Raw genomic sequence first — 23,492 nt, 5'->3', positions numbered from 1 at the left:
AAGCCCACGGATTGTAGCAGGTTTACGCTAATATTAAGTGCCCACCAAAATAAGAAAAGACTATGGAAATGGGAACCTAAAAGGGCAGGTAAAGATCAAGATGAAGAATGTCCTAGTAAGGACATTGGTCGACAGCTTAAAGTATAAGAGAACAGATAGTAATAAATTCCCTCTGAATATCACATTAACTGTCTTAGTACGCTCTGTATATATCAAAACAATATTGCACTGATGGGAAATGTATATTATCATATAAGTCTTCCATCAACAACATCTAAGTGGTCTAGACCCCCTACATGAGAATGTGTCACAGACTGATTGGATATGCCCTTCCCTTAAATGTGGGTTATAACCTGTGAAAGAAGATGCTTTCTCCTGGAGTCATGGGCAGCTGGGGAATGATGAGACAGGCTGATACTGTGAACCAGGAGGGCGAAACCAAACTCTAGTCTGGAAACCATACAGCTGCACAGAACTGAGTCTGTGCTAATCGGTCATGTGGGGAAGCAAGAACTACATAAACGCAACGAGGACCTACAGTCATGACTTGGTGTATCTATCTGCCTTCTGGAGTAGAGCTGTTTTGTGACCTGCCGGTTCATGCTATAGGCATAGCTAATAAGTGACTGTACCTGGCAAAATAAGCATGCCCACAGACTGCTGTTGGATCACACTGCCTTGTGCGGGATGTACGGAGTCACTAGAGTATCTCCGTGAGGTGTTAGCCTGGATTCGGTCATCTATTACTTTTTGTTTTAATGTTGTTGAGCAGCAATTTGGGGTGCAGCACATAATGGAGAAACTAGCTTCCCAAAGGAATGGAAAATGCTCTCTGCTAAAGTATGTGAATGTGCTTTCATTTTTTTTTTTTTTTCCTGTTGGAGCAAATATTTATTATTTTGGACATGGAGGAGAAAAAGGAGGTATGAATTTTGATTGCAAAATATTTGTTATCTTCAAAGAAGTAAGATCTAAAGGTTTTGACAATGAAACGTAGCAGCCTTATATCAAGGCTCCCTTCCATGAGGCTGTCTTCTATATAAGGCTACATCAACTCAGATTTGAATTGAAGTACATCACTCACCACTTCACACTATCCTTAAATAAAATAAAACAAACCCATAAAAGTTTGGCACCTGAGGACAGCTATATCATGAAGGAGAGAGCCAATACAGTGTGCGTTTAGGGCCTGCCTTACAACTTCTATGTAACTACACCTATCAAAAATTATTTAACTTCTATTCAAACTTTAAAACTCTTCCCTGCCTGTATTAAAAAAGTGCTGTGACAGTATGAAGTGCACTAAACCGTACTACCTTGATAGAGGAAAAAAATATGAGGAATCCCCTTGCTTCTTCTGTGAGTTGCTAAGAAACAAAGAAAGACTCTGTTGGTTCATATCTCATTAGTTCTTCTCTGTTTTAACCTTTACTCTGTATTGCTTTGAAAGTATTTTTTTCTTTTTTTTTTTTTTTTTTGTCACAGTTCATAGCTGCAGGGCATCAGCAGCTAAATAAAGTTAAAATTGTTGCTTATTAAAGAGTAGCTAAATCAAATCTAAGCAGATTTTGACACAGGGTTTTTTTCCCTACATGTGAATTATGATTATGACAACCTTTCCACTGACATTTAGCATTCATCATAATCCACACTGTCTCCTAGAATTCTGTCATTGAAAGTATGGAGGAAATCCTTAGGGTGTTTACCTGTTCCTTACAAGCAAAGACTATGGGAGCCCGAATAAATATTTTAATGGGTAATGTTAGCATAAGAACATCCATAAAAATGTATTAATTTCAGTAGGGAGTGCAGCTATAATATAGCTTGGTAGTGCTGCTAGAAAGAGAATATTCACCTCAACAACTTGCCCTGATAAGGGAATTACAAAACAGTACTCCAGAAAATATTTTTTGCTACTTCGTTATTAGTTGGCAACATGGTGAAATAGTCAGGAAATCTTCCTTGGGTTTTGTTGCTGTGAAGGTGAATCCAATGTTAACAAATCGAATTTTTGATACTGATAGAAGAGAATTTCATAAACAAATGTGTAGGTTGAGAAGTCACTTGTAAAGCCCTCCGTATTGCAGTCACTCACTGCAAAGCCTCAGCTTAGTGTTATCCACGTGTAACGCGTCACGGACACAATATGCTTCAGCAAAAAGTTTGGTAGTTATTGAACATACATTACTGCTTTTTGAGATCTTCATAGAAAAAAAAAAGAAAGAAAGCTTGACAGGTTGGTCCCAGATTTGAGTCTGTTAGAAAATGTACATTCAATGTTTGGTCTTCTATTCTTGATAAAAGATCAAGGTTCACTTCTGGGTAAGGAATCAGAGTAAACAAACAAACCATTGTACAGTTGTTTACAATCTAGTTTCCCCCCGCCCCGTATATTGTACACACGGTTCATTGTAATACTAAAGCAAAGCACTTGGTATGTAACTGATTTAACAGACTCCTTATAAGCCCTCAAAAATAGATTCAGTGTTTCTGAAAAGCCCATGTTTTTTTAAGGCCACGATAATCTGCCAAGAGTCATTTTGTCTTTAAAACGGCATAATTAATCTGATGTTTCCACTTCTCAGGTAATTCCTCTTCTTCCTCTCCGTTTCTCACAAGATGACCCAACGCCTCTCACTCTTATCTGCATAAACACTGGAGATCTTGAAGGCTTGGCTGTCCCCTCACTACTTGCTTGTAGTCGTTGAGATCCAACGTTGTCTTGAACTACATTCACAGCGAAGAAGAACTTTGAGCATAATCTCTGATAAGGAGCGTGTCATACTTTGGGGAGGATGGGATACAGAGAGCTGATTCGGAAACCGGAGAGCTGGGAGATGCACTTCCAGAATCGATGGAGTCTCTAAAAGGAGAAGGAGGAGTTAAAGCTACCAACTCCTCAAGGTCTTGCTTGGCTGATGGGGTCTCTGAAGTGCCTTCTTTGATGCTGCCATTTGAAGGTTTCCTAGCTGACTGCGAAGCGCCATTGACTTCAATGGCAGGAAGCGGTTGGATCTCTGCAAACGTGGTCATCGTTGTAGGGAGCTGGATTTCCCGTGGAATCAGATATGAAGAGCAGAGAGGGGTGGCCACCATTGTCCCTGGAGTGGCTGTTGAAAGCATCATAGAGTTCAGCTCGCTGATATTGGCTGTAAAGCGAGTAACCACGCTACTGATCTGCTCCATGAGGGAGCCTTGGGAGGAGCTACTTCTCTGAGGAGGCTCTGACTGGAAGGTAGGGGCATCATCTTCTGTTCGGCTAACGGAGGCAGTTCTGTGGCTCAAGGTGCTGATAGGCGAGGGAGTCTGCGGTCGGTACTGAGCTGGGTATTGCTCTTCTGCTTCCGAAACATCGTAAAGTGTTTTGGCACTGGCCTCAGGAAATGTAGCGCTGCTACTATGTCGGCTACTATCTGTGCTTTTAGAAAAAGGCTTGATCACTGCAGTTTGATTGGGGTTCTCTTTTTTGTTGATGTGGATTGACAACCGCTGCCAAAGGTGTGCTCCTCTGCTGCTTTTCTCGTTCTGGGCCCAGGAAACTGATTTCCCATTAGAGCTGTGAACAGAAATGGGATAAAAGGGTAACTTGCATCAAGGTTAAAAATGCAGTCACTGTACCTATACCGTGGGTATGTGGTACCTCAGAGCTTATATTCGTCATAAAGCTGACTGTTATTTCACCTATGTCTATATCATCTATATCTATATATATTCTATTGCGATATAACTATATCTATGATTAATACCTATATGTTGTAGGAAAACAAGCTGAGTGTGCCAGCTCATTTCACAGGCCGTTTGTGCACCTGGCTGTGACCCACTCTGTGCCAGTTCATGGCCACTGCTGACCCCTCTGTTGCTGCCCTCGGGACATAGGCAGTGTCACTCTTGAGGGTGGGAGCAGCCTGATGGTTTCCCTTCTGTTGGATCACTGTCAGGAAAGGCGACTGTGGGACTGAGGGATGCACGGAGGAGTGAGGAAGAGGTACATGATTGAAGGGAATAGATTGGAGACCTGGACTGGCCGGGTTGCAGGCCGCAGGTGTGTAGGCTGGCCTGGGAGCATTCAACAGTAAGGAGCTTGGTGATGGCCATGGATTCCTGGTATGGGGCAGGGAGTATAGACTGGAAGATGGAGAAGCATAGTCCTTTATGGCTGGGAAAGAAATTTGTTTATATCCCAGTACTTGGAAAGGGGCTATTCTGGTTGTGGGTGGAGAGCCATTTCTAATGGGTGGCATCTTCTTCATCAGAGTACTTGGTAAATTAGCCACCACTATCTTAAAGAACATAATTTTCTTAATTGCAGGTCAGCTCAGAGAATAAAATTATATTCCTAGTAGGAAAGAAATCAAGGACAAGCTATACAAGCAACTCCTTATAGTGACCTGAGTTCGGAGACAGCAATAAACATTTTGCTCCGCTCTGCTGCAAAATGAGTCCTCTTAGGGTAATTTCTCTTCAGATCCCATCGTACCCTGCTCTTTATCAAAGTTGCTTATTTTTCTCCTCTTGTTACCTAAGGAAAGCCAGCTGGGGCACTTATAAACACATAGTATGGAACCACTCATCTCCTTTTACGTCTTCCTTAGGCTGATGAGCTGGTGTTTATACATACATTAACCTATAGTCGTTGGGATTAAGAAAGACCATTAGCAATGCTTCTTAACTGAAACAGACGATGACTCTGAAATGATGTCAACGGGAAAAACATAGTCTCCACATAAAAATAAGCATGATTTATATATAAAATGCAACAGAGCTTTAAATGATTCACTTTGGTTTCCAAAACGTTTACTACAGCTATTCAGGATTTTTGGAAAGACAACCACATTGGAGACCCTGGCAGAGTATCACAAATTTGTTGTTAGTTTGTTTGCTTGCTTTTTAAGCCTGAAATAGATATACTCACACATGTTAGCCTGCAGTGTAACAGTTTGCAAGACACATAGTTTACTAAACACAGATGACTTTATACCAGCCTTCATGTGGAGACTTGCCATGCACTATCAGTTTAATAACTCTTCCAGTCATCTAAAAGAAAGTTGTGTGCTGAGTGTAAACAAAACCTTCTTGTAAGTTCACATCCACGAATACATTACATGGAATTACGATGGATCATGTAACACAACATATGCCAACAGCTTTCCCCTTCGAAAGCAGCATGACAAAATCCAGTAGACAAACACAACATAAACCAGTGGGTATTTTAAGAGAGGCTAGACTGGGACATGATCTGCATGAGTATATAAGGGCTCACCCCTTTGCTGCAGTGGTCACCGGGATGTTGTCGGGATCTTGGAAGTTAACTGTTATGCACCTACCCCCAAAATGCCAGGCAGAACAACTGGTGGCTTGTAACTTGCTGTTCAGACAATCCCTTCCTTTTGCTGTACCTCAATCAGAACAAACAGGAAAAGTCAAAGCTAACCTGTAGCACTGATCACTTTGACTCTTTGCATCTCTGTGGATGTGATCCTGATCTGAACAGGAGCTGGCATGAACATCTGTAATGTCCTCACAGGAAAACTGTTGCCTCTGAGGACTGCCTGCTCCTCTCACTGGAAGAGGTACTTGGTAGGTGGTGTACTTGGCAGGTGACATCTTGTCTCTAGTTCTGGTATGATGACCATGAGATGTCCTGCTGAGTTTGAGCTGGACCAGGAGGCTGGGTGACCCGGCACTTGTAAATTTGATCTGGCAGAAAGAAAGGGCTTAGTTCCAGCCCCGGATGTCCTCCCTGGTGGGGTCTCTCAACTCCTGCTGAGTTCAGAGCTCAGAGGGATCTGTGACAGACCTGACTGCCACAGAGGTGAAATAAATGCCATTAACATGAAGGATTAACCAATGCAAACAGAAACGTTTGCCCAAAGAAAGAGGTATATTCTAGCATCCCTCCTGACTTCAAGCACTGGCTTAGTACAGATGTTCAAACCCTATGGCTTTAAATGTGAACATGAGCACTAAATGCGTGTAGACATTTTCCACTGAGTGAAGGTCAGATTGTAAGAGGTTGTGAAAAGAACATGTTTCTCCATCCCTGGTCACCATTCAGGATGACTGGGGAAGGGAAAAGGATGAAATCTGGGTGTGTCCAGCCCTGGGCAAGGGCAGCCGACAGTTAAATCTTCAATGTGGCAGCTGTCACCAGCCCCCCTGAATCCCAGTTTGGTTTTGGGTGGGTTTTGGCTGATGCACTCGTTTACTGCCTTTGCGTTGTGCTCAAGAGTAATCAAGCTGTAAGCGTGGCTCTCACGGAGATCCTAGGGCTCTAAAGGAGACCCACTGGCTGTTTGATATAAAATTTGTGCAAAAGCCTGAAAGACTTGACCTTTATTCATTGCAAATTCCTTGAAATAAAAAACTGAATAGGAAGCAAGCAGCAATTTATCAGTAAGGAATGAACCCTACAGTTAGCCCAGCAATAATTGGAATTGTTATCTCAGAAATGTATCATCCATTTTATCGTGCTGCACCTACTTACTACAAAGTAAACATTGGATTGCGGTCTGCAATCATTTATCACCTCTGTGAAAGGAGCACTGCTTGTTTTCATATATTGGTATGAATCTAGGTTTACAATTCTGCTCTAACTACTTATTGCTACTCTGTAAAGTTAACTGGATACCACCACAATGCACGCAATTTAAAAATAGAGAAACAAAGATAGATCAGAGACATAGACTATGATGTCTACCAATGCAATTGTTTACATTTATTATGTCCAGCTCTTCTGTGACCCTTTGATGATGCTAAACTTTAGGACAGTGAAATTTTAGAGTTTTCTTGCAAAAGATTTTGTCTCCCTCACATGAGAACAGCAGAATTACACTTGTGAGCTCCCAAAGGAATTCCACTGCTAAGTTTGGCTGAATACACATTTACCTACCGCACTCTGCTTTTCTGCTGGCACATTGCACTGAGAAGAGCAGAGAGGAATACAGGTCGTTTTTGGAGAAGAGCAAACTCCAGTTAGTCAGTGACATAATTTCCAACCCAAAATGTTAGCAAAATATTTTTTTCTTTTTTTTTATGAAACAAAACCTTTCGCATGGCACATTTTTTTCTTTTCTTTCGCTATAGGTTAATTATGTTCAGTTTTATATATGAGAAGGATTTCCTCAGAACCAGTCATACTAATTGTTTCTCTAGTCTCTTTATTAAAGGCTGCTTTGATTCTGATAGCTAGGCTTTTTCCCAGCCTGCTAGACCTACCATGATATAATATGTATAAGAAATGAAAGTGGCATAAACAAGAGAGCTTTTGAAGTGTCTGATATTTTAAATATTTCCTCTACAGTTGTCCATTTGCTGACAGAATAGCAATTAGTATTGGTTCCTATTTTCTTCCCTTAATCTTTTTAGAGGCACTTAAGTTTTGCCTTTAGGGCTTTGTTCTGTACTCATAAGGAATATCAACTGCTTTTTATTGACTTAGGTGCTAAGAAAAATGTTCCCTTCCCCTTACACATGGGTTTTTTTACTGTCTAGCACAGATCACTTGGTCCTTTGGTTTTGGGTGAGGTAGCAGAAGTGTTATTTCAGCATTTCTTGCTCTGTGGTATGATTATCTACGAGACGGTGCGTAGCTCTGCCACCAGGGTTTCTTTAGCCAGATGCTGTTAAAGCAAATGTGTTTTGTGAGGTCCTTCAAAATGTAGAAGGAATAAAAAACAGGTAGAGGCATTGTCAGTCACTGCAGCTGAAAACTCTCATATTCTAGCAAGGGTGCCATTCTCATTAATTACCTGAAGTTGCTAAAACTAATTCTGATGATGCGTGCCTAGGGACTAGTATTGGGACAGTTACTGAAAGCATATATAATTTGACAATAAGTTACTTGTTCTTTTGATAGCATCTTTAAATGAAATAGGAAAATTGGTTTAATGATGGAATTTATTATTTTTTAAGGAAGCTTAGAATGAATAGCTACATAGTATTATTCACCAGTGGAAAGTAGAATACAGGGGAAATCAATAGAGATTAATACAAAAATTTAGGAGAATTTTCATTCTCTATTATGTATCAATATCAGTATCTGATTCCAGATTTGAAATGATACAACTGAAAACAGATACTGGATGATAACTTGATGGAGACCTGTCCTCACGTTAATATAATAAGGGATAATTTAAAATTCTTTAATTTATAAGTCCATGCATGAAAGTTCATATTTCAGGACACTGGTCTAAAATTTATTGAGCTAAAATTGGCAGCAAAGTTATCCTTAGATGCTTCAATGGCCAAAGTAGAGTGTTGTATTCAAACTTGAAGCAATATCTTGTTTTTTAAGAAGCTGAGGGTAGTTATTTCTCCAACACTGTGCAGACCAAGCCTGTTTCTTAAGGACAGCCTTCTCCTGTTTTTAAGGAAGAAGTCCTTCTGTCTTATCCAGAGAACAATCTGGCAATAGTAAGTAGTCTAAACCTCTGTATTTAACTTAGTCCATACAACATTCTGCCAAGGAGAACACTCGTTAAAATAAATAGTAAGAAGCTGTTGTCCTTTTAGAGTCCTCTGCTGAAACCTTATCAAAGACTGGACGATATAATTACTCTGCCTGAAAAGGATTTGTGTGGTGTCTGTAGATTTAATTAAAACCTGGCTCTTCATAAGGGGTGATCTCTGTGTACCTGTGATGCATGCAAGCACGGGCGCGTGTGTATTTCGTTTTTCTAGTCTTGTCAATTGAGCCAATCTTAGATCAATATACATTTTGCTAGTAATGGCCCAAGTTATTCATCCTTGGGAGAAAGTAAGTGCCTTGCAACTTGCTAAAAACACTGAAAAGAAATAAGTAGTTGAAGTGTCAAACTCCAGGATGCCTGTATGAATAAGTCATGGTTTCTTCTGGGACTGTAGGACAACCTGGATGATGGGCTAAAACTGGACGCTAGGTGTCTAAACCAGGTCAGTTCTACTACTGTAATGGTTTATGTTGTTGCTATTCTTTTCTTTTTAAATTGCTTTTAAGGAAACCTCTACATGCCTACATAATTGTTTCCCTGGGTGAAAGCCAATTCTGCCACACACAAACAGCCTGCTAGTGATATATCACTCAAGTCATCTAGCTTAAATTATTCCCATGTTGCTTGTTCTATGGAGATAAATAACAATGAAACACAAAAGAGGAATGATACAGGGCAAAAATGCATTTTTCCTGTCCTGAGTTCTAGAAGTAAACAACATATTTTGCAATTATATTGCAAACAGAGTTGTTTTCTGTTAACAGAAGCGAGGGCATTTATTTATATTACTCCATGAACTGTGATCTGTTGATACCTCCTTTCCTTATGAAAATCACAGCTGACATTTATATGAATGACTTTAATGTATAAGGATGAAAGAAACTACAAAGTGAGAGAGAGCTGATGGACAGGAACTTTGCCAATGCCCTCCCAGAGCAGCCACCGGCGACACTAATGCTGTCAGCTTTTTCAGCAGCGTGCCTGGTTGGAACGGGAAATGAAGTGTCTGGTATCCGAATGAAACATTTCTAGGATGCCTATTATCATGACCCAAAATGCAAAAGCGATTTTGATACAGGATGTAACTTCTTTCCTCTGTTACTGTGGCCTCATTGCAATTGTTAATTAAGGCAGCTAGTGCTGGGTTTTGCTTCTTGTCCGAAAAATGTCACTTCAAGCATCCCTGAGCATCTCTGCTACACTGGAGCATCCTATTCACAGGATGGAGAGCGGACAATGCCACCTCTTGAACTGTGAGTTCTGCTTCCTGATGCATAAAGCTTTAAGATGCTTTCAACATTGCTTAGTCAATATGTTTTTTTAATTTTTTTTCATTGACAATTTGCTAAAGGTATGAAATGGAAACTGGGAAAAATAGAAACCATCAGCTTACCTGACCTTGAAATCAGGAGCACAAGCAGTGCACAAGAAAAAAAAAAAAAAGGAAAGATTTAACTCTTCCAGTTGTATCTCCAGAGTCAAGGTTTGATTTTAATTCTGTCCTCTGCAAAGAGCGTACAATTGGAGGAATCTGAGGTGTTTGGCATTCCTGATAAGTAACTACAGATATATTTATGCACATGGGACTTATCAGCAGAAAAATTAGTCTTATGAATTATTAAGCAGTTTCTTATCCATTGCATTTAATCAAATCAGAAATGCAAATATGATGCAAGAAATGAAAAAAAAAAAACAAACCCCCCCAAATTGTTGTGATGCCTGCTTTGTGAAAGCCTCCTAAAACATCCCATTCCATAACTGATTTTATCAGATATGTGAATGATGCTCACAGGTGATGCAGGATATAGTAACTTCTCTTAATCAGAAATAGCTTTACAAAGCAACACATAGTGTACCCATTATGGCTATTTTTATGTCACTTTTCATCCTGAAAATTCCCAAACCATTTGTAAGACTAATGTACAGAGATAGTTAGACCCCGATGTGAAAAATATCCACACTGGGGTTGGAACACAAAAATTATATTGCTCGAGGGATTTGAGAACATGAGCTGAACAGTACTGCCCAGTGTGAAATCGCACAGCATCTTTTATACTGAAAGGATGATAAGTGGGATTTGGTCAGTATCATGGGACCTCTTCATCCTGTGAGATGATGAGATTCTTCATTATTCCCAAATGGTCAGACCCCTGCACCTGTTTTTTTCCATCTGCACTTCATCCCAGTGACTTTTAGCACTGGTCTGATACTTACTGAGACAGTAGAATGGCACCTACTTTCCTTTCTGCACCATCTAGGTTCTCTCTGGGAGGTTCCCGGGCTATTCAGTGGCAACTCTACTTAGCTCATGAAATTTGACAAGGACCACTGGCCAGGACACTGTGGCTGGAGACAACAAAACACAGCCATCAAATGCAATTGCACTCTCTGTTAAGCAGCAGGTGTTCTTAACTGTTTGAGTAGGTCTTGCAGCTGACAGTCTTGCTGTGGAACTATTAGACTGACACAGTTTCCAGTCTTTTTGACTGTTAGGGCATCCTCTTTAACAGGAACCTTTTTCTCCTCTCTACTTGACTCAGATCGATTACAGTCTGGAATGCAAACAGATTCTTCACTGTGAAGAAATAAAATATAAAAAAAGAAGTTTTTCAAGTGTGTATATATGGCCAGGCAAAACAGAGCTGAATACTGTACAACAAAATACAGTTGTTTGACATTTACATGTACTTTTCTTCTCTTCAAAGTTCTCTTATTTAGCGACTCCAGATAGCTTTTAAATGAAGAATAGATATCACTGAAGGCAATGCAATGTAGGAAAAAAAAAAACAATCCAGACGACACGCAGACAAGAAACAGGATCCCGGCTGACAAATAATAACAGACGTGTATACATCTTGTACAACACTCAGCGATGAATGTTCCTGATGTTACTTAAACAGCAGGAGTCCCCCAGGTGTGTGCTATGTGGCATTATAGTTGATAGCCTTATGTACATGAGTGAATATTGTTGTACCCACGGGGTACATAACACTGTGCAAGTGTTTCACTGAACACCCTCCTGCAATGTTAAAATCCACCTGTGATGTAACACTTGGGAAACGTAAAGGTATAATTTGGTCGTACTGTGCTCTAAGGTTCCCTTTATAAATACCTTACAGAGGTCGATGAGGAATGAGTAGGTCTTTGAATAAATGGTAAGCGAAGTGCTTCTAGCGTGTAGTAGAATGTAACACAATGATACAATGCTTATTAAGAGTATTGTTTCATGAAAGATTTATAACCATCTGTGACACATGCGGCCTATTCATTTATTAATGGAGATGTCTGGAGAAATGGATTTTCTGTCCTATGGGAGAGTTCAACATTTGGAAATCTGACTGGACTCAAAATGAGATGAATAGCTGAAATGTCCAAGTGTTTCACAGAATTAAAGAGTGTGAAATATTTTGATACGAAAACATGAAAATGGCCGTATAGAAACAGTTTGTCCCAGTAACGCTGAAAAAATGTGGTATTTGATATTCATTAAAATTGCAATATTGGTGTATAATGTCATGCAATATATAATGGCCAAAACAAAATTGAAAATTAATATATAAAATAAATTAAAAGGAGAAAGTTATGAAAAAGATGTGCTGAACTCTATTTAAAATGAGTTTGAAACCTTTCTTTAAAACCACTGTAAAACTCTGCACTTTCCCACAAGAGATTTTGATTGAGAAGAACCCGCATTTTCATATTGAAAATGTTTTCATCAATCAGTTATTCTCTGGTCTTTTTGAAAGCTCTTTTGATTAGACCTAATGTAACCCCTAACATGTAGCGGGACCACCATTCCAGAGGAGTTTTGGAGCTGCTCGCTCCAAGTTTGAATGCTGTCTCTCTTCATCTGCTCTACCAGCTTAACGAGTCAGGTGTAAGCTTTCTGCTCCCCCAAGCACCATATTACGACAACATCACACAGGACACGTGGTTCGGACCACTCGAATGGACACGGTGCAGATTTGTTTTTTTGGCGATCAGATGGAACATAGAAATCAGCAGTGGCCACGTGTTTTCTTTTTTGTTTTTCTTTTCTAGACATACTATATGGGATGCACAGGAATTACAGACAGAGGATGTGGCCTGGCAATGTCCCAGGGCTGCTCCTCTTGTTCACAGACATATCACACTGCCCTAAGGCCACTTGCTGTTTGCTTACCTGGTCATTGTAGCTCTCCCACCATTCCCCATACTCCCTTTTGGGGTGAAACACTCTATTTCCGACTTGGGCGGGGCCAGTCTCCTGCCTTTGTACCTAATAAATCACGACAACAACAGGAGCAAACAGAAAGAAGTGATTGTGTGCTCAGCTTTCTGTGACAGCTGCTGTGCAAAGGGCCGTGCACACGGATGCTGCCGTGGCAGTGGCAGGGTATAGTGCAAAGCAGCCGCGGGAGTGGTGGAATAGCTGCATAAAACCCCAGACCTGTGCGAAAGCAAACAGGGCTATGCAGGAGAGGTGCTCACCACTTTCTTTTTTTCTTTTTTTTTTTTATATATATATATATAGGAGCAGCTAAAAAATTCTACAGAACAGATAACACGCTAAACTTCTGGTTTTAATACTTCTTGGAGTTAGACCAGAATGTTTGGCTAAACAGTTTAAGGGAAACAACACTTAAATTAAGGATCAGTGAGAAATCAGCTGGTGGCCACGTTCTCAATCATAACAATCTTTTCCTCTGACCCTCCATCTCTGTAACATTCGACTTGTTCCTCTGCTTGTCAAAGCAAGTGTCAGTGTAGTTGATTGGATAAAATTTGGGTGGGCTCACAGTTCATGTCGTGAATGGGCCTTTCTCTCTCCATTAGCAATAAGGGGAGGCTAGATGACTTGCCAGATGTAGACATAAAGTCTTGTGAAATCAATTCCAATCCTAAACCCAGTCCAGTACTACGAATGTTTTAAATACCGTACCTTGCACTTGCGCGAAAAATCCACTTGGATAAACAGTTTAATACTCGAGGATCTAATTAATCCCTGGATAGGATACCAGGGTAAGACCCGGTCATCATGTAGTCTCTGAGCACTTAATTGGGATGTGAGCATTGAAGAGGTCTTATGCTGGCTCTCTTCCCAGTGGTTATTTTCACCCTAATTGTACAAATTCTTGTGCTAGGTGTTGAAATACCTATTTAAATGCTTTCATAAAATTTGGGCAAAATGCCTGCAAATGTCTTTGCAAAGAGTCTGTGATATCCCATTCCCACAGGCTGTGAGCTGCATTGTGGGTGTTTAACACACTTCTGTGGAGAAGCTTCTATGTTTTAGCACTGCTAATGTTACAGAATAAATGACTTATTTATTGCTTGTCCATTAACCTGATTTAGATAGCAAAATGTACCTTGGAGAGAACAACCCTGTAAAAGACAAATAACCTGAGTACACACAAAGTCAGGCTAAACTTTGGATGCAGTGGTAGCAGATCCTCAGAGGCAGCGTGTATTGCATAAGTAACTGAGGAAGAAGCTTAGTGAATCTGAGAGTGAACCGGAGACAGTAAAATGAGGTGTGCTCAGTGCAGAGAAGTCCTTTCATTTACAAATTATAACCTTTTTGAAAGGAGGAACAACAGGAGCTTTGCAGACTGGCTACCAAGGTTTTAAGGCAATCCAGAGTGTGGTATATGCAGCGCTCCCAGATAGGCATGAAGCTCACGCAGGACACATACTTATTAAATGGAAGTCGATTCCTAGAGCAGAGGAAAAAGTGGAGGGGCTTAGGGAGTAGATAAATTCACTGAAAATTACAAAGGACGTCAAAATGGATTATACAAATTCAATTGGGGTAGCCAGAGAGAAAGAGCAAAGAGAAAAGAATGTGTAGAAGCTTCACAGGAAAGAAAAGGAAATAAAGTTGGGGTGAAGGTGTTAGATGTCAAAAAAAGGAGAATTTAGGAAGAGCAGGAAGGAAACACAGTTACATTTAGACCTGATAACCAAAAGAGATACTCTGTGCCCAACAAGACAGAAGGAGAAAAAGTCAAGACGAAGAGAAGGAATTTGGAGACTCTTAAGTGCTCAGAATAAGCTGAATACTACAAAGTAATCAACAGCAGGAATCAAGAGGCAAGTGTCCGTGGTAACTCCATCTTGAAGAAACCCTGTTTAGGATGCACATGACCCAGATAAAGAAACCCCCAAAACTGCCCATTCCCCAGTCATTAGCAAAAATTTCACTGCTGTGAAAGTTAACGGAGAGTCTATTATGGATCTCACAAGTTTTTCCGTCCACTCAAGAGCAAATTACACCATCAGAAATAGTATGTTGTCACATAGTATGTTGTCACCCTCAAAGCCTTGAACCATAGTAACTGCTCCACTCCCATTCATCCAGTGCTAAATATCCATGTAATTATGAAAACAGTGACCAAACTCTAATCAACCCTCTTAGTGTGGAAAATGCATCTAACCAGTGCATGGAAGCTGCAAAGTGTTTTGGGTGACCATTCTGGAAAGGCACACCAGAAGTTCTGTGTAAAAAGGGGTTTCGGAGCAGATAAAGGACATGATTTTGCCTCAGAATGTTTTGCATTAGAAAAATGTCCCCTTCTTGGCTGATAAAACAAAGGATTGCTTTAAAATATTTAATCTGAGGAGAGAAAACCTCTGAAACATTTATTTGCAGTTGTCACAAAATATGCTACTGTGAAAATTAATTTGGTATTTCAGCTGGTGTATGGAGGAGGCATAGAACATTACAGTGTGAGAAGTATTTGCAAGAATAGATTTCTTTTCTCATTGTCAATTCCAGGACTATGTATTGGGTAGAAAAGAGAGAGAAGACTTTGCTTTTGTGCAGAAAGGCAGCTACTACTGTTGAAGGCTTTAAAAGATTTTGGGTCACTTTTAGTGTTTCTTCGGGATCTTTGAGTCTGCCGTTGCGGGTTGTCATTTTTTTTTTTGCACAGGGGTGAGTTGTCGTAAGAAAGATGCTTAGTGATAGATACTAATATGTTTTATAAGTGTTGATCAGTGGCAGGAAATTTAGGAAGTAATTCCCAGTAATTGCTTATCCATTTGCCAAATGATTTGTCACATCACTCAATCTTACACAGCATTGCTCTGCACTCTCCAGAGGGAATCAGTAGAGAGAAAGAAACTTACTCCTGGGCTGAGAGAAAGCACGCCTGTACTGCTTTGGCTTTCAGTGAACTCGATGTACATGTAGTATGGCAGGAAACACCAGCGTGACTCCTCCGCTTTGAAGGACGGTTAGACCTTTCCCTTGCCTTCTTCACCTTAAAACAAAACTCCTCTTGTAGACCAAAATTAATGGATGATATGGGAAATAAAGGGGGAATATGGGAATCATCATCCCTAATGAGACCAATAGTCATCCACTACAGTGCTGTAGAAACCAGTTTTAATGTGTAGCTCCCCTTTTCTATTTTTTTTTTTCCAGTGAAGGTGTGGGCTCCTGTACTGACAAGAGCTGACAGTCTTTAGATATGGACTTTATTAGACTGTGTCTACACTTTAGAACCAGGTGTTGGTATCCTGGTGGTCCTGACTTCATGTTAGGCTGTGCTCATGGCCCCTCCTGCCCCTGCTCTCTCCTCATTTCCATGCAGAGGATCTTGGATGCCTTGACCAGCAGTCCATTCCACATGGTAGTATATCACCTATTTGAAGGACGTTGGCAGGCCAGACCTAGAAGATGTGCCATAGCCCACATTCTTGTATAGTTTGGTCAAAGACTTGGTCAAAGACTTAGTCAAATCCTTGATAAATAGTCTATGGGTAGAATGTGGGTAGTAGTACACAGAATCATTTAAAATATCCTCACTTGTAGTTGAGAAAGACTACTCAAAAGATAAGTGCTTAGAATAGCGAAAAGTAGTTGTCTCAGATAATCTGCCCTCTGAAAAAAGAACTGAAAGCACTGAAAGATTAAATTAATTGAAGAGAGGAGAGGAGAGGAGAGGAGAGGAGAGGAGAGGAGAGGAGAGGAGAGGAGAGGAGAGGAGAGGAGAGGAGAGGAGAGGAGAGGAGAGGAGAGGAGAGGAGAGGAGAGGAGAGGAGAGGAGAGGAGAGGGGATTCAGAAAGCTTTACAGTGTATTGATGAAACACTGTCTTTTTGCTCTCCATTGTTTTTGCAGAATCTTTTCAATGTGCTTATGCCTGGAACTTGGACAGATTGCTGAATGTTACAAAGCCATCCACCTTTCCAGACTCAGTTATATATTTTAATTGTCAGATCTTATGTACAAATAGTAGTTTTCACCTGCTATATTACTTGGTCTTGATATTAAGAAATGGTGAAGAACTTGCATTTCATAGCAGCAGAGTTAAGGCTGGCCTGTAGACGGGGTAAGACAGTATGTGTATGAAGATTTCTGCATAAATGGTAAAGAATGAAATATGAAAAATATTTAGAGTTGTTACTGTAGGGGTTGCTTTGAGCTACAAACATATTGCCTTCTTGAAAATCAGTTCTGTGAGACTGGTCATGCTATCTTCACATTGCATCACATTACATGGAATACTTTTGAAGGGGTCTCAGCTTATTGCTTGATATTTTCCTGTTTATATAATGGCTAAAATAAATTATATATTGTTAAGCATGTCACTTTTTGTTCCATATAAAGTTCCAAGCATATAAACATTGTTTGCTTAATAGCACAATTTCAGCAAGCAAAATTACTTTAAAGCCAAACTTAGAATTTTTTTTTTTCAAGTGCAGCATAATTTTTCCTTTTTTCTTTTTTTTACAGCTTATTCTAATTAAGCAATCATATGTAATTGCAGCTGGTGATTTAAAATGACATTTTTGATGGATACGAAACATTGTACTGGCTCAAGGGAAGATTAGTCTGATAGCAAAATATTGCCAGTATGTTTATTTACCTTCTCCCCAAAAGGTTATTTCTGACATATTGGACAAACCATTGTATAGAAGTTTTGTACAGTAGGGTCTTCTTTACATGAGACTTCTTGTTCTACCCATTCTATTCACTATGCTGAACTTCAGTCCTATCTTCTTCTGGTATATATAACTGGAGATGCCATAGGAAGTTCTCATTACCTTATTAATTATTTCCTTCATTATGTTGAAAAGGGAAGCTATACCTCACTTGCTCTGAATCATTTTAAATGTTAGAAACTTATCTAGGTTTGTGAAACGGATGGATAGGAGCCTGCTTTGCAATGCTTTACCTTGGCATTGAGTTTAACATGACATTTTTCAATTTTCCTGACTTTTAAGAAAGAAGTTTCTCTTTTCCAATGCTTTTTATTACTTGGATCTGTTATGCTATGTTGTATATTTAATATAGTAACTCTGTTTTGTTTTCTAATGTTTTGCATCTTTAGTGCTTCTTTGTTAGACATTTAACCTTTCTTTTTCTGCTACTTCATTATTGGATAGTGGACTGTAAAATTACTTTTTTTTTGGCAATGGATAATTGTGTTATAAGTCATCAACTGGCAGCAAACCGGATAATCACTGCAATATATAATGCTATAACTGGAACTACAGCAAAATAAGAGTTTTGTGTTTATATATTTTAAGACACCTGCTTTGAATTTCAGTGACAGTTATTAAAAAATATTTGTAATCAAATGCAGTTCTAAGTCAGCTGAAATCCCAGCTCTTCTACCAGTCCATACCAAATTTCAGTATCAAAGTACCAACACCATTCTTTATAATTCATACAGCTATTTCCATCTGGCAGACTGTCTCATGTCTTGTTTAGACCTTGGAAAGAGGGTGGACATCCCAGTCATCTGTTTGTCAAATTAATTACAATGCCGGTTCGTATCAAAGTTTGCTCTGGAAAGAACCAGAAGTTCCTTTGGCAGACAAACCTGTGCTTGGGTCAGATGCTAGATTGCAGCAGGACCTACATCATGCATGCTGATGGACATGAGACCATCTGCATGGCTTGTCTGGGCGCTCTTCAGCATGACTGATAAGGAAAATACTGATATAGTATATGGCGACATTTATTTGTCACCAGAATTTTGAGAGATAGGCTTGAAGATGAAAAAAAAAACAGTAAAAGTGATAGATACTGCTGTTAAAAAATAAAAAAACTCCTCCTCAGCTCTTTCTTCGCCTAAAAAATGTGAAACTTCTGGGTCCCATCTTCACTGTTCCTTCCTTCTCTTTTGTGTTGTACACTGGCAAGAACATATTTTGCAATCTAGAGCATAATTGTGTAACAAACGTTAGGCAGGGAACTGTTTACAACATAATTTAATTTGCACGGTTCCACTACGATATTTGGTTCAAAATGATGGGGAAGCTGTCTTAATAATATAAATAATTCAAAAAATTAGGCTTGAATACATGTGCTCAGTTAACACAGCCAAACAATTTATATCAATCAATCAATCAGCATTTTAATTAAATTTAAGTTGAGGGGAAAATTCAAAACAACAACACTAACACTGTACACAAATTAAAAATCATTGTAATCAGGGCATTCAAGAATATCAATTCATTATACAGATGGAATTTTTTAGTAGCAATTTATCAAAAACTTTCAGACCTAATACCGCTCACTAAGTTTCATAAAATATTCTTCAGTCATTTCAAAATATTTGAAGTTTAATTAATCACAGTATCAAGCTTGTCCAAAAAGACACCATGACTAAATTATTTAGGGAAAAATGAAGGACTCAAACCCATTCAATAATCTTTCAATCTAAATTTTTGTAGCATATTAGACTAAAATAGTTCCAAATGATCCATTTGGGAGCTGATTCATTAATAAATGCAGACTAATCAGTCAAAAGGATAATGACTTCCTCTGAGGAGTCAAATATTTTTTTCCTGCATGCATCAAAATTATTTTCTAGCAAGGCTATGAAGCAAATAAATAATACCTTGTTATATCACTATGGCTATTTTGGGGTTTTAAATAAGAACAATATCCATTCTACCTTCTCTAATGACATTATGTCATATAAGAAGCTTACCCCTCGCTTTTTTGCCATCATCTTATAGTACAAAGCCGTCTAAGCACTTTCGCGCAATTTGTCGTCAATGATCCCCTTAAACAGCATCTGCAGAAATTAACTTGTTTTTTGGTACATGATGATTTTTTTTTTCCCCCAGTGAAATAAAACCAGAAATGTAAAGGTTTTTCAGTGTAAAGCTAATATAAAAGGCTGATGGGTGGGGCACCTGTAAAGTACAAGAGACCTAGGCTGGAATCTCTCCTCTGCCATTGTCTGATGCTAAAAATCAATGTTCCTTTCGCCAGGCTAGAAAATAACTCCTTGCCTTTTCCAATCAGTGTTTTTTTTAATACAAGACAGAATGGCTCCACCAGGCTCCAGCAGCAAAGCAATCCGCGCTGGCACGACGGGCAGGCTGCTGCTATAACTCTGTACAAGAGGCGATACACCAGTCCTGAGCTCACTATCATGAGATTACAACCTTATCTATGTTCGATTTCATGTTTCTATGAGTAAATTAGTGCAACTACCGGCAAAAACTGCAGAACCAATGATTTTTTGAAGTCTGTGACTGTTGTTCTACCGATTGGGAAAGCGGTGCCTTGTTTTGCCAGGCAATGGACCTGATGGAGTGTTAGTCTTCGGGTACCGTATGACCGATCAGATCACCAAGAGTATCTCAGCCCTTTGGTTGTGAAAATTGTGAGCATGAACCTATAACCCATGCCCTGACAAAGTCTGGTAAGTAAGAAGTTTTTACAAATTACTTTGGAAGAGAAGTGTAATGTTCTGTTATCATCATTCAAAATGTGTCAAAGAAATTGTTCAAGCTGCATGTAAATGAAGACAAAATTGGCACTTGTACTATAAGAAATGTGTCCCAATAGAATATGCTGTGGCAGAAACTCGCGATCGATATCTTTCTTGATGGGCATACCCGTGAGGAATGCAAGCCAGCTTCAGTTTTCCACACAACTCCCCCGGTTTTTCTTGTACTCCATCTTATTTACAGGACTGAAAGCTCCTGTGTCAAAAACCAGCCCTGTTTCATCTCTCAGTCAACTTATCTTCTTGAGGCATAGGGAATTTGAATCTCTCACATTTACATGGGAAATCCTCATGCTAACACACACACACACACGTATTCTGAAAACGGTTGATCACAGTTTGATGGCCGTGGCTCTAAATCTATCCACTTATTCATGGATGTGGCTTTCAACAAGTAAAAATTTTCTATCTGGGCAACGGGTATCGTGTGGACTGCATCTTGGAGCCCCGTGGCATGGTGTGAGCAACAGTGGCAGAGGTTTATTCTGAGGGGGATTCCAATGTGCCTGGAAACTCAACGTCTTCCCAGGGCTTTCCTAATAACGCAACACAGCAGTAGTCAGATCCTGAAGAATTTGTAACGGCTAAGGTTGCTTAAGTCAGCTCAAGCCTGAAATTTTTGGTTCACTTGGTTTTTTTTTCAGTGCTTTAAATGGATTTTGATTAGATTCAGAATTAGAATTCAGTCTGAAAAATTTCTTGAGAAAAAAAAGTGGGGTTTTTTGGTGTTGGTTTTTTTTTTTTTTTTGAGAAATTTCAATTCAGGTTTCTGAAAAACCATCTCAAGATTTTGATGCTGAGATATGACGTGCTGATGTATAATATAATATTTAGAGCGCAATATTTTGAAACTACAAATGGCAGCTAATTTTTTCCTATTTTGTGGATCAAAATAGCTCCTGTTTGAATTACAATGAAACAGATACAGTCAGTCATAAGTGGCAAAAAAAAGACAGAACAAGTAAGGGGGAAAACCAGCTGTTCCTTGCAGAAAACAGAGCACACTGTGATGGTAGACACCTGTTTCCAAAATATTTCATTACGGCACAGTTTGGGACTGTCTGATGTAAACACTAATTACAGCTACTGGTGGTCCAGGGCTGAATCCAGTCCAGTGGAAAAATCTACTGCTTATCGTGTTTTCTGCACAGGAGACGGGGAATGGCATTTAACAGCACGTGAGCCTGGACAGCTGAATGCTCTTTCTGATGCCTGTGCGAGGCAGGCACTTGGTCCCTCACGTTGCTATTGCTGTACCGATGTAGCTCTTGAGGGGGAGAACAAATGCTCCCAAATAACACCTGGATGTGTGAGCATCTTTGTCTAAGCTGAGTAAGATAAAACAATAAAAACAGTGATTTATACAATAAAAATTCTGTGGTTCACCTGAGGGCGAGTGTTGGCTCACCAGAGAGAGGGATCCCCACTCCTGAATGAAAGCTGTCGCTCCTATCACTTCTGCAGGTGTATACAGAGCAATGCCCAGTTCTGCAATCGCACAGTGGTAAACAAACTTCTTAAAAGGACAAGAAAATACATTAAAAACAAATGAGTAGATCATTTCTTTTGACAGCCACAGTCTCCGTTTATTTATATTCTTTAGGAAATACTGCACCATGTAGTAAATCCAGGTGGAATGAAACATCGCTGCCACACCGGGCTATTAAGCTTTAATCTTAACGAGATTTGTGAGTTGCTGTGGATAAGTGCCTATGATAAAGTGCAGAAATCGATGTGTATCTTTTTTCTGTTGTCTGGTATTGTGCTGTTCACGTCTATATGGAGGAATTACGCGCAGTACCACAAACCTCCAATGTATCTTGGATACGGCTAACGTTATCTGACTTTGCTGGTGATGATTCTTTCCTGTTGAGTGATGATATCTACCTGCCTGGGTAACAGACTGAAAGCCCTTTTGCTTATGTGAACAGTTACGTTCAGTGATCCTAACTCATTTAGAAGATGATAATCCATCTAGTATTGTTTCAAAAGAGTACTTTTGGCTTCTACTGGGCACCTACCAGCTTCTGTCTTTTGAGAATGTGGTAGAAGAAACCTAAAAGAGTCCTACATCATCACAGGGAGAATTGCCAACTGGCAGTTAAAAAACACTTTTGCTGCCTAATTCCTTTCTTCTGCCTCTCACTGCCACTGCAGAAATAAAGGAAGGGGGATGCAGATGAACTAAGCCTCTAATCTCGGAGCAGAGAGGCTTACCTTGGCATTGCAATGGTGTTTTCTGACCTCACTCTTCTTTCAGAGGTTCCCACCTCACTGCCTGAACAGCTCTGCTGGTTCTGTTGAGGTCACAGCTTGATCTATAGAAGGATGTCAGGTTCCTCTTGATTTTCCCATAGCAAGTTACAGGATGGAACAGTGCAGAATTTGCTACTGAATTAACTGAGGAACCTTGAAGTTAGGTTGGGGACCTCCAAAAGAAGCAGCTGAGGGCAGGAACCACTGGGGCATCTACGTCCAACAGTGGGAGAATTGGAGAGGAGGAACATTGGCTGCACTGATTTGAGAGAAATTTAAGGGGCAAAGAGAAAAATATTGGTAGGATTTTTAAGACTTGCTTAGTACATATTTGTGGGAGAGACAGTGTTTAGGGGCTGTTTTTTAGCCCTTTGCTGGTCACTCAAATTAATTTACTACCTGCTTTAAAGGAAAGCACACTTGCTTTTCTGCAGGTAGGTAGAGGGAGATGGATGTGTTTAAAGGGTCAGTATATGTAAGTTTGGAAAATGGAGCCTGTGTGGTTTGGGCCATTTAAAGACATGTTCCAGAAGAAATAAACACCTACAGTGGTTAAATTACTGTGTGAAGTCCAGGGCTAAGATATTAGAAAGATAAGAGAAACTTTGGGACATCTGCTCTAACCCCCGGGCCACGGTAGCATGACAGACCTTTTAGTGTGCAGCCCGGGTTAGAAATACCATAGTAGCAGCTCTTGCAGGAGGAATATACCGTCCTTACCTTACCTGGGATAGAGAGTTATGTGGGAATGAGGAGAGGATAAATTAGCCCTGTATTCTGGACTCTTGCAAAAGGGCTGTGTAGCATAGGTGATAATAGTTCCTGGGACCTTAAGGTAAGATTTGCCTAATTTATTTATGGCCTTCCTAGTCCCTATGAAATTAACTGGTAAGATAACTGGGAGCAGAAGGTCATAGAATCATAGAATCATAGAATTGTCTAGGTTGGAAGAGACCCTTGGGATCATGGAGTCCAACCATCTACCCTACTCTACAAAGTTCTCCCCTACACCATATCCCCCAACACCA

At 39.8% G+C, this 23,492-nt stretch overlaps 1 protein-coding gene across 3 annotated transcripts in view; it reads right to left on the bottom strand.

Moving 5' to 3' along the window:
* Positions 1-2,733: 2,733 nt before the first annotated feature.
* The window catches only part of GRM5 (glutamate metabotropic receptor 5), a gene marked incomplete at both ends in the record, with an annotated part of 275,944 nt that continues 255,185 nt past the window's right edge, over positions 2,734-23,492 (bottom strand). Inside the window, 3 exons of one of the 3 annotated variants that reach the window (XM_082490596.1) lie at positions 2,734-3,556; positions 10,882-11,043; positions 12,631-12,726. In XM_082490596.1, the coding sequence (XP_082346722.1) occupies positions 2,734-3,556; positions 10,882-11,043; positions 12,631-12,726 (1,081 nt within the window). The remainder of the gene's footprint in view (positions 3,557-10,881; positions 11,044-12,630; positions 12,727-23,492) is intronic. The other 2 variants (XM_082490598.1, XM_082490597.1) reach the window with 2 other exon arrangements.

Source organism: Vanellus vanellus (assembly GCF_965231255.1).
Source record: "Vanellus vanellus genome assembly, chromosome: 1".
Taxonomy (NCBI): domain Eukaryota; kingdom Metazoa; phylum Chordata; class Aves; order Charadriiformes; family Charadriidae; genus Vanellus; species Vanellus vanellus.
This window is presented reverse-complemented; position numbering and strand designations above follow the sequence as displayed.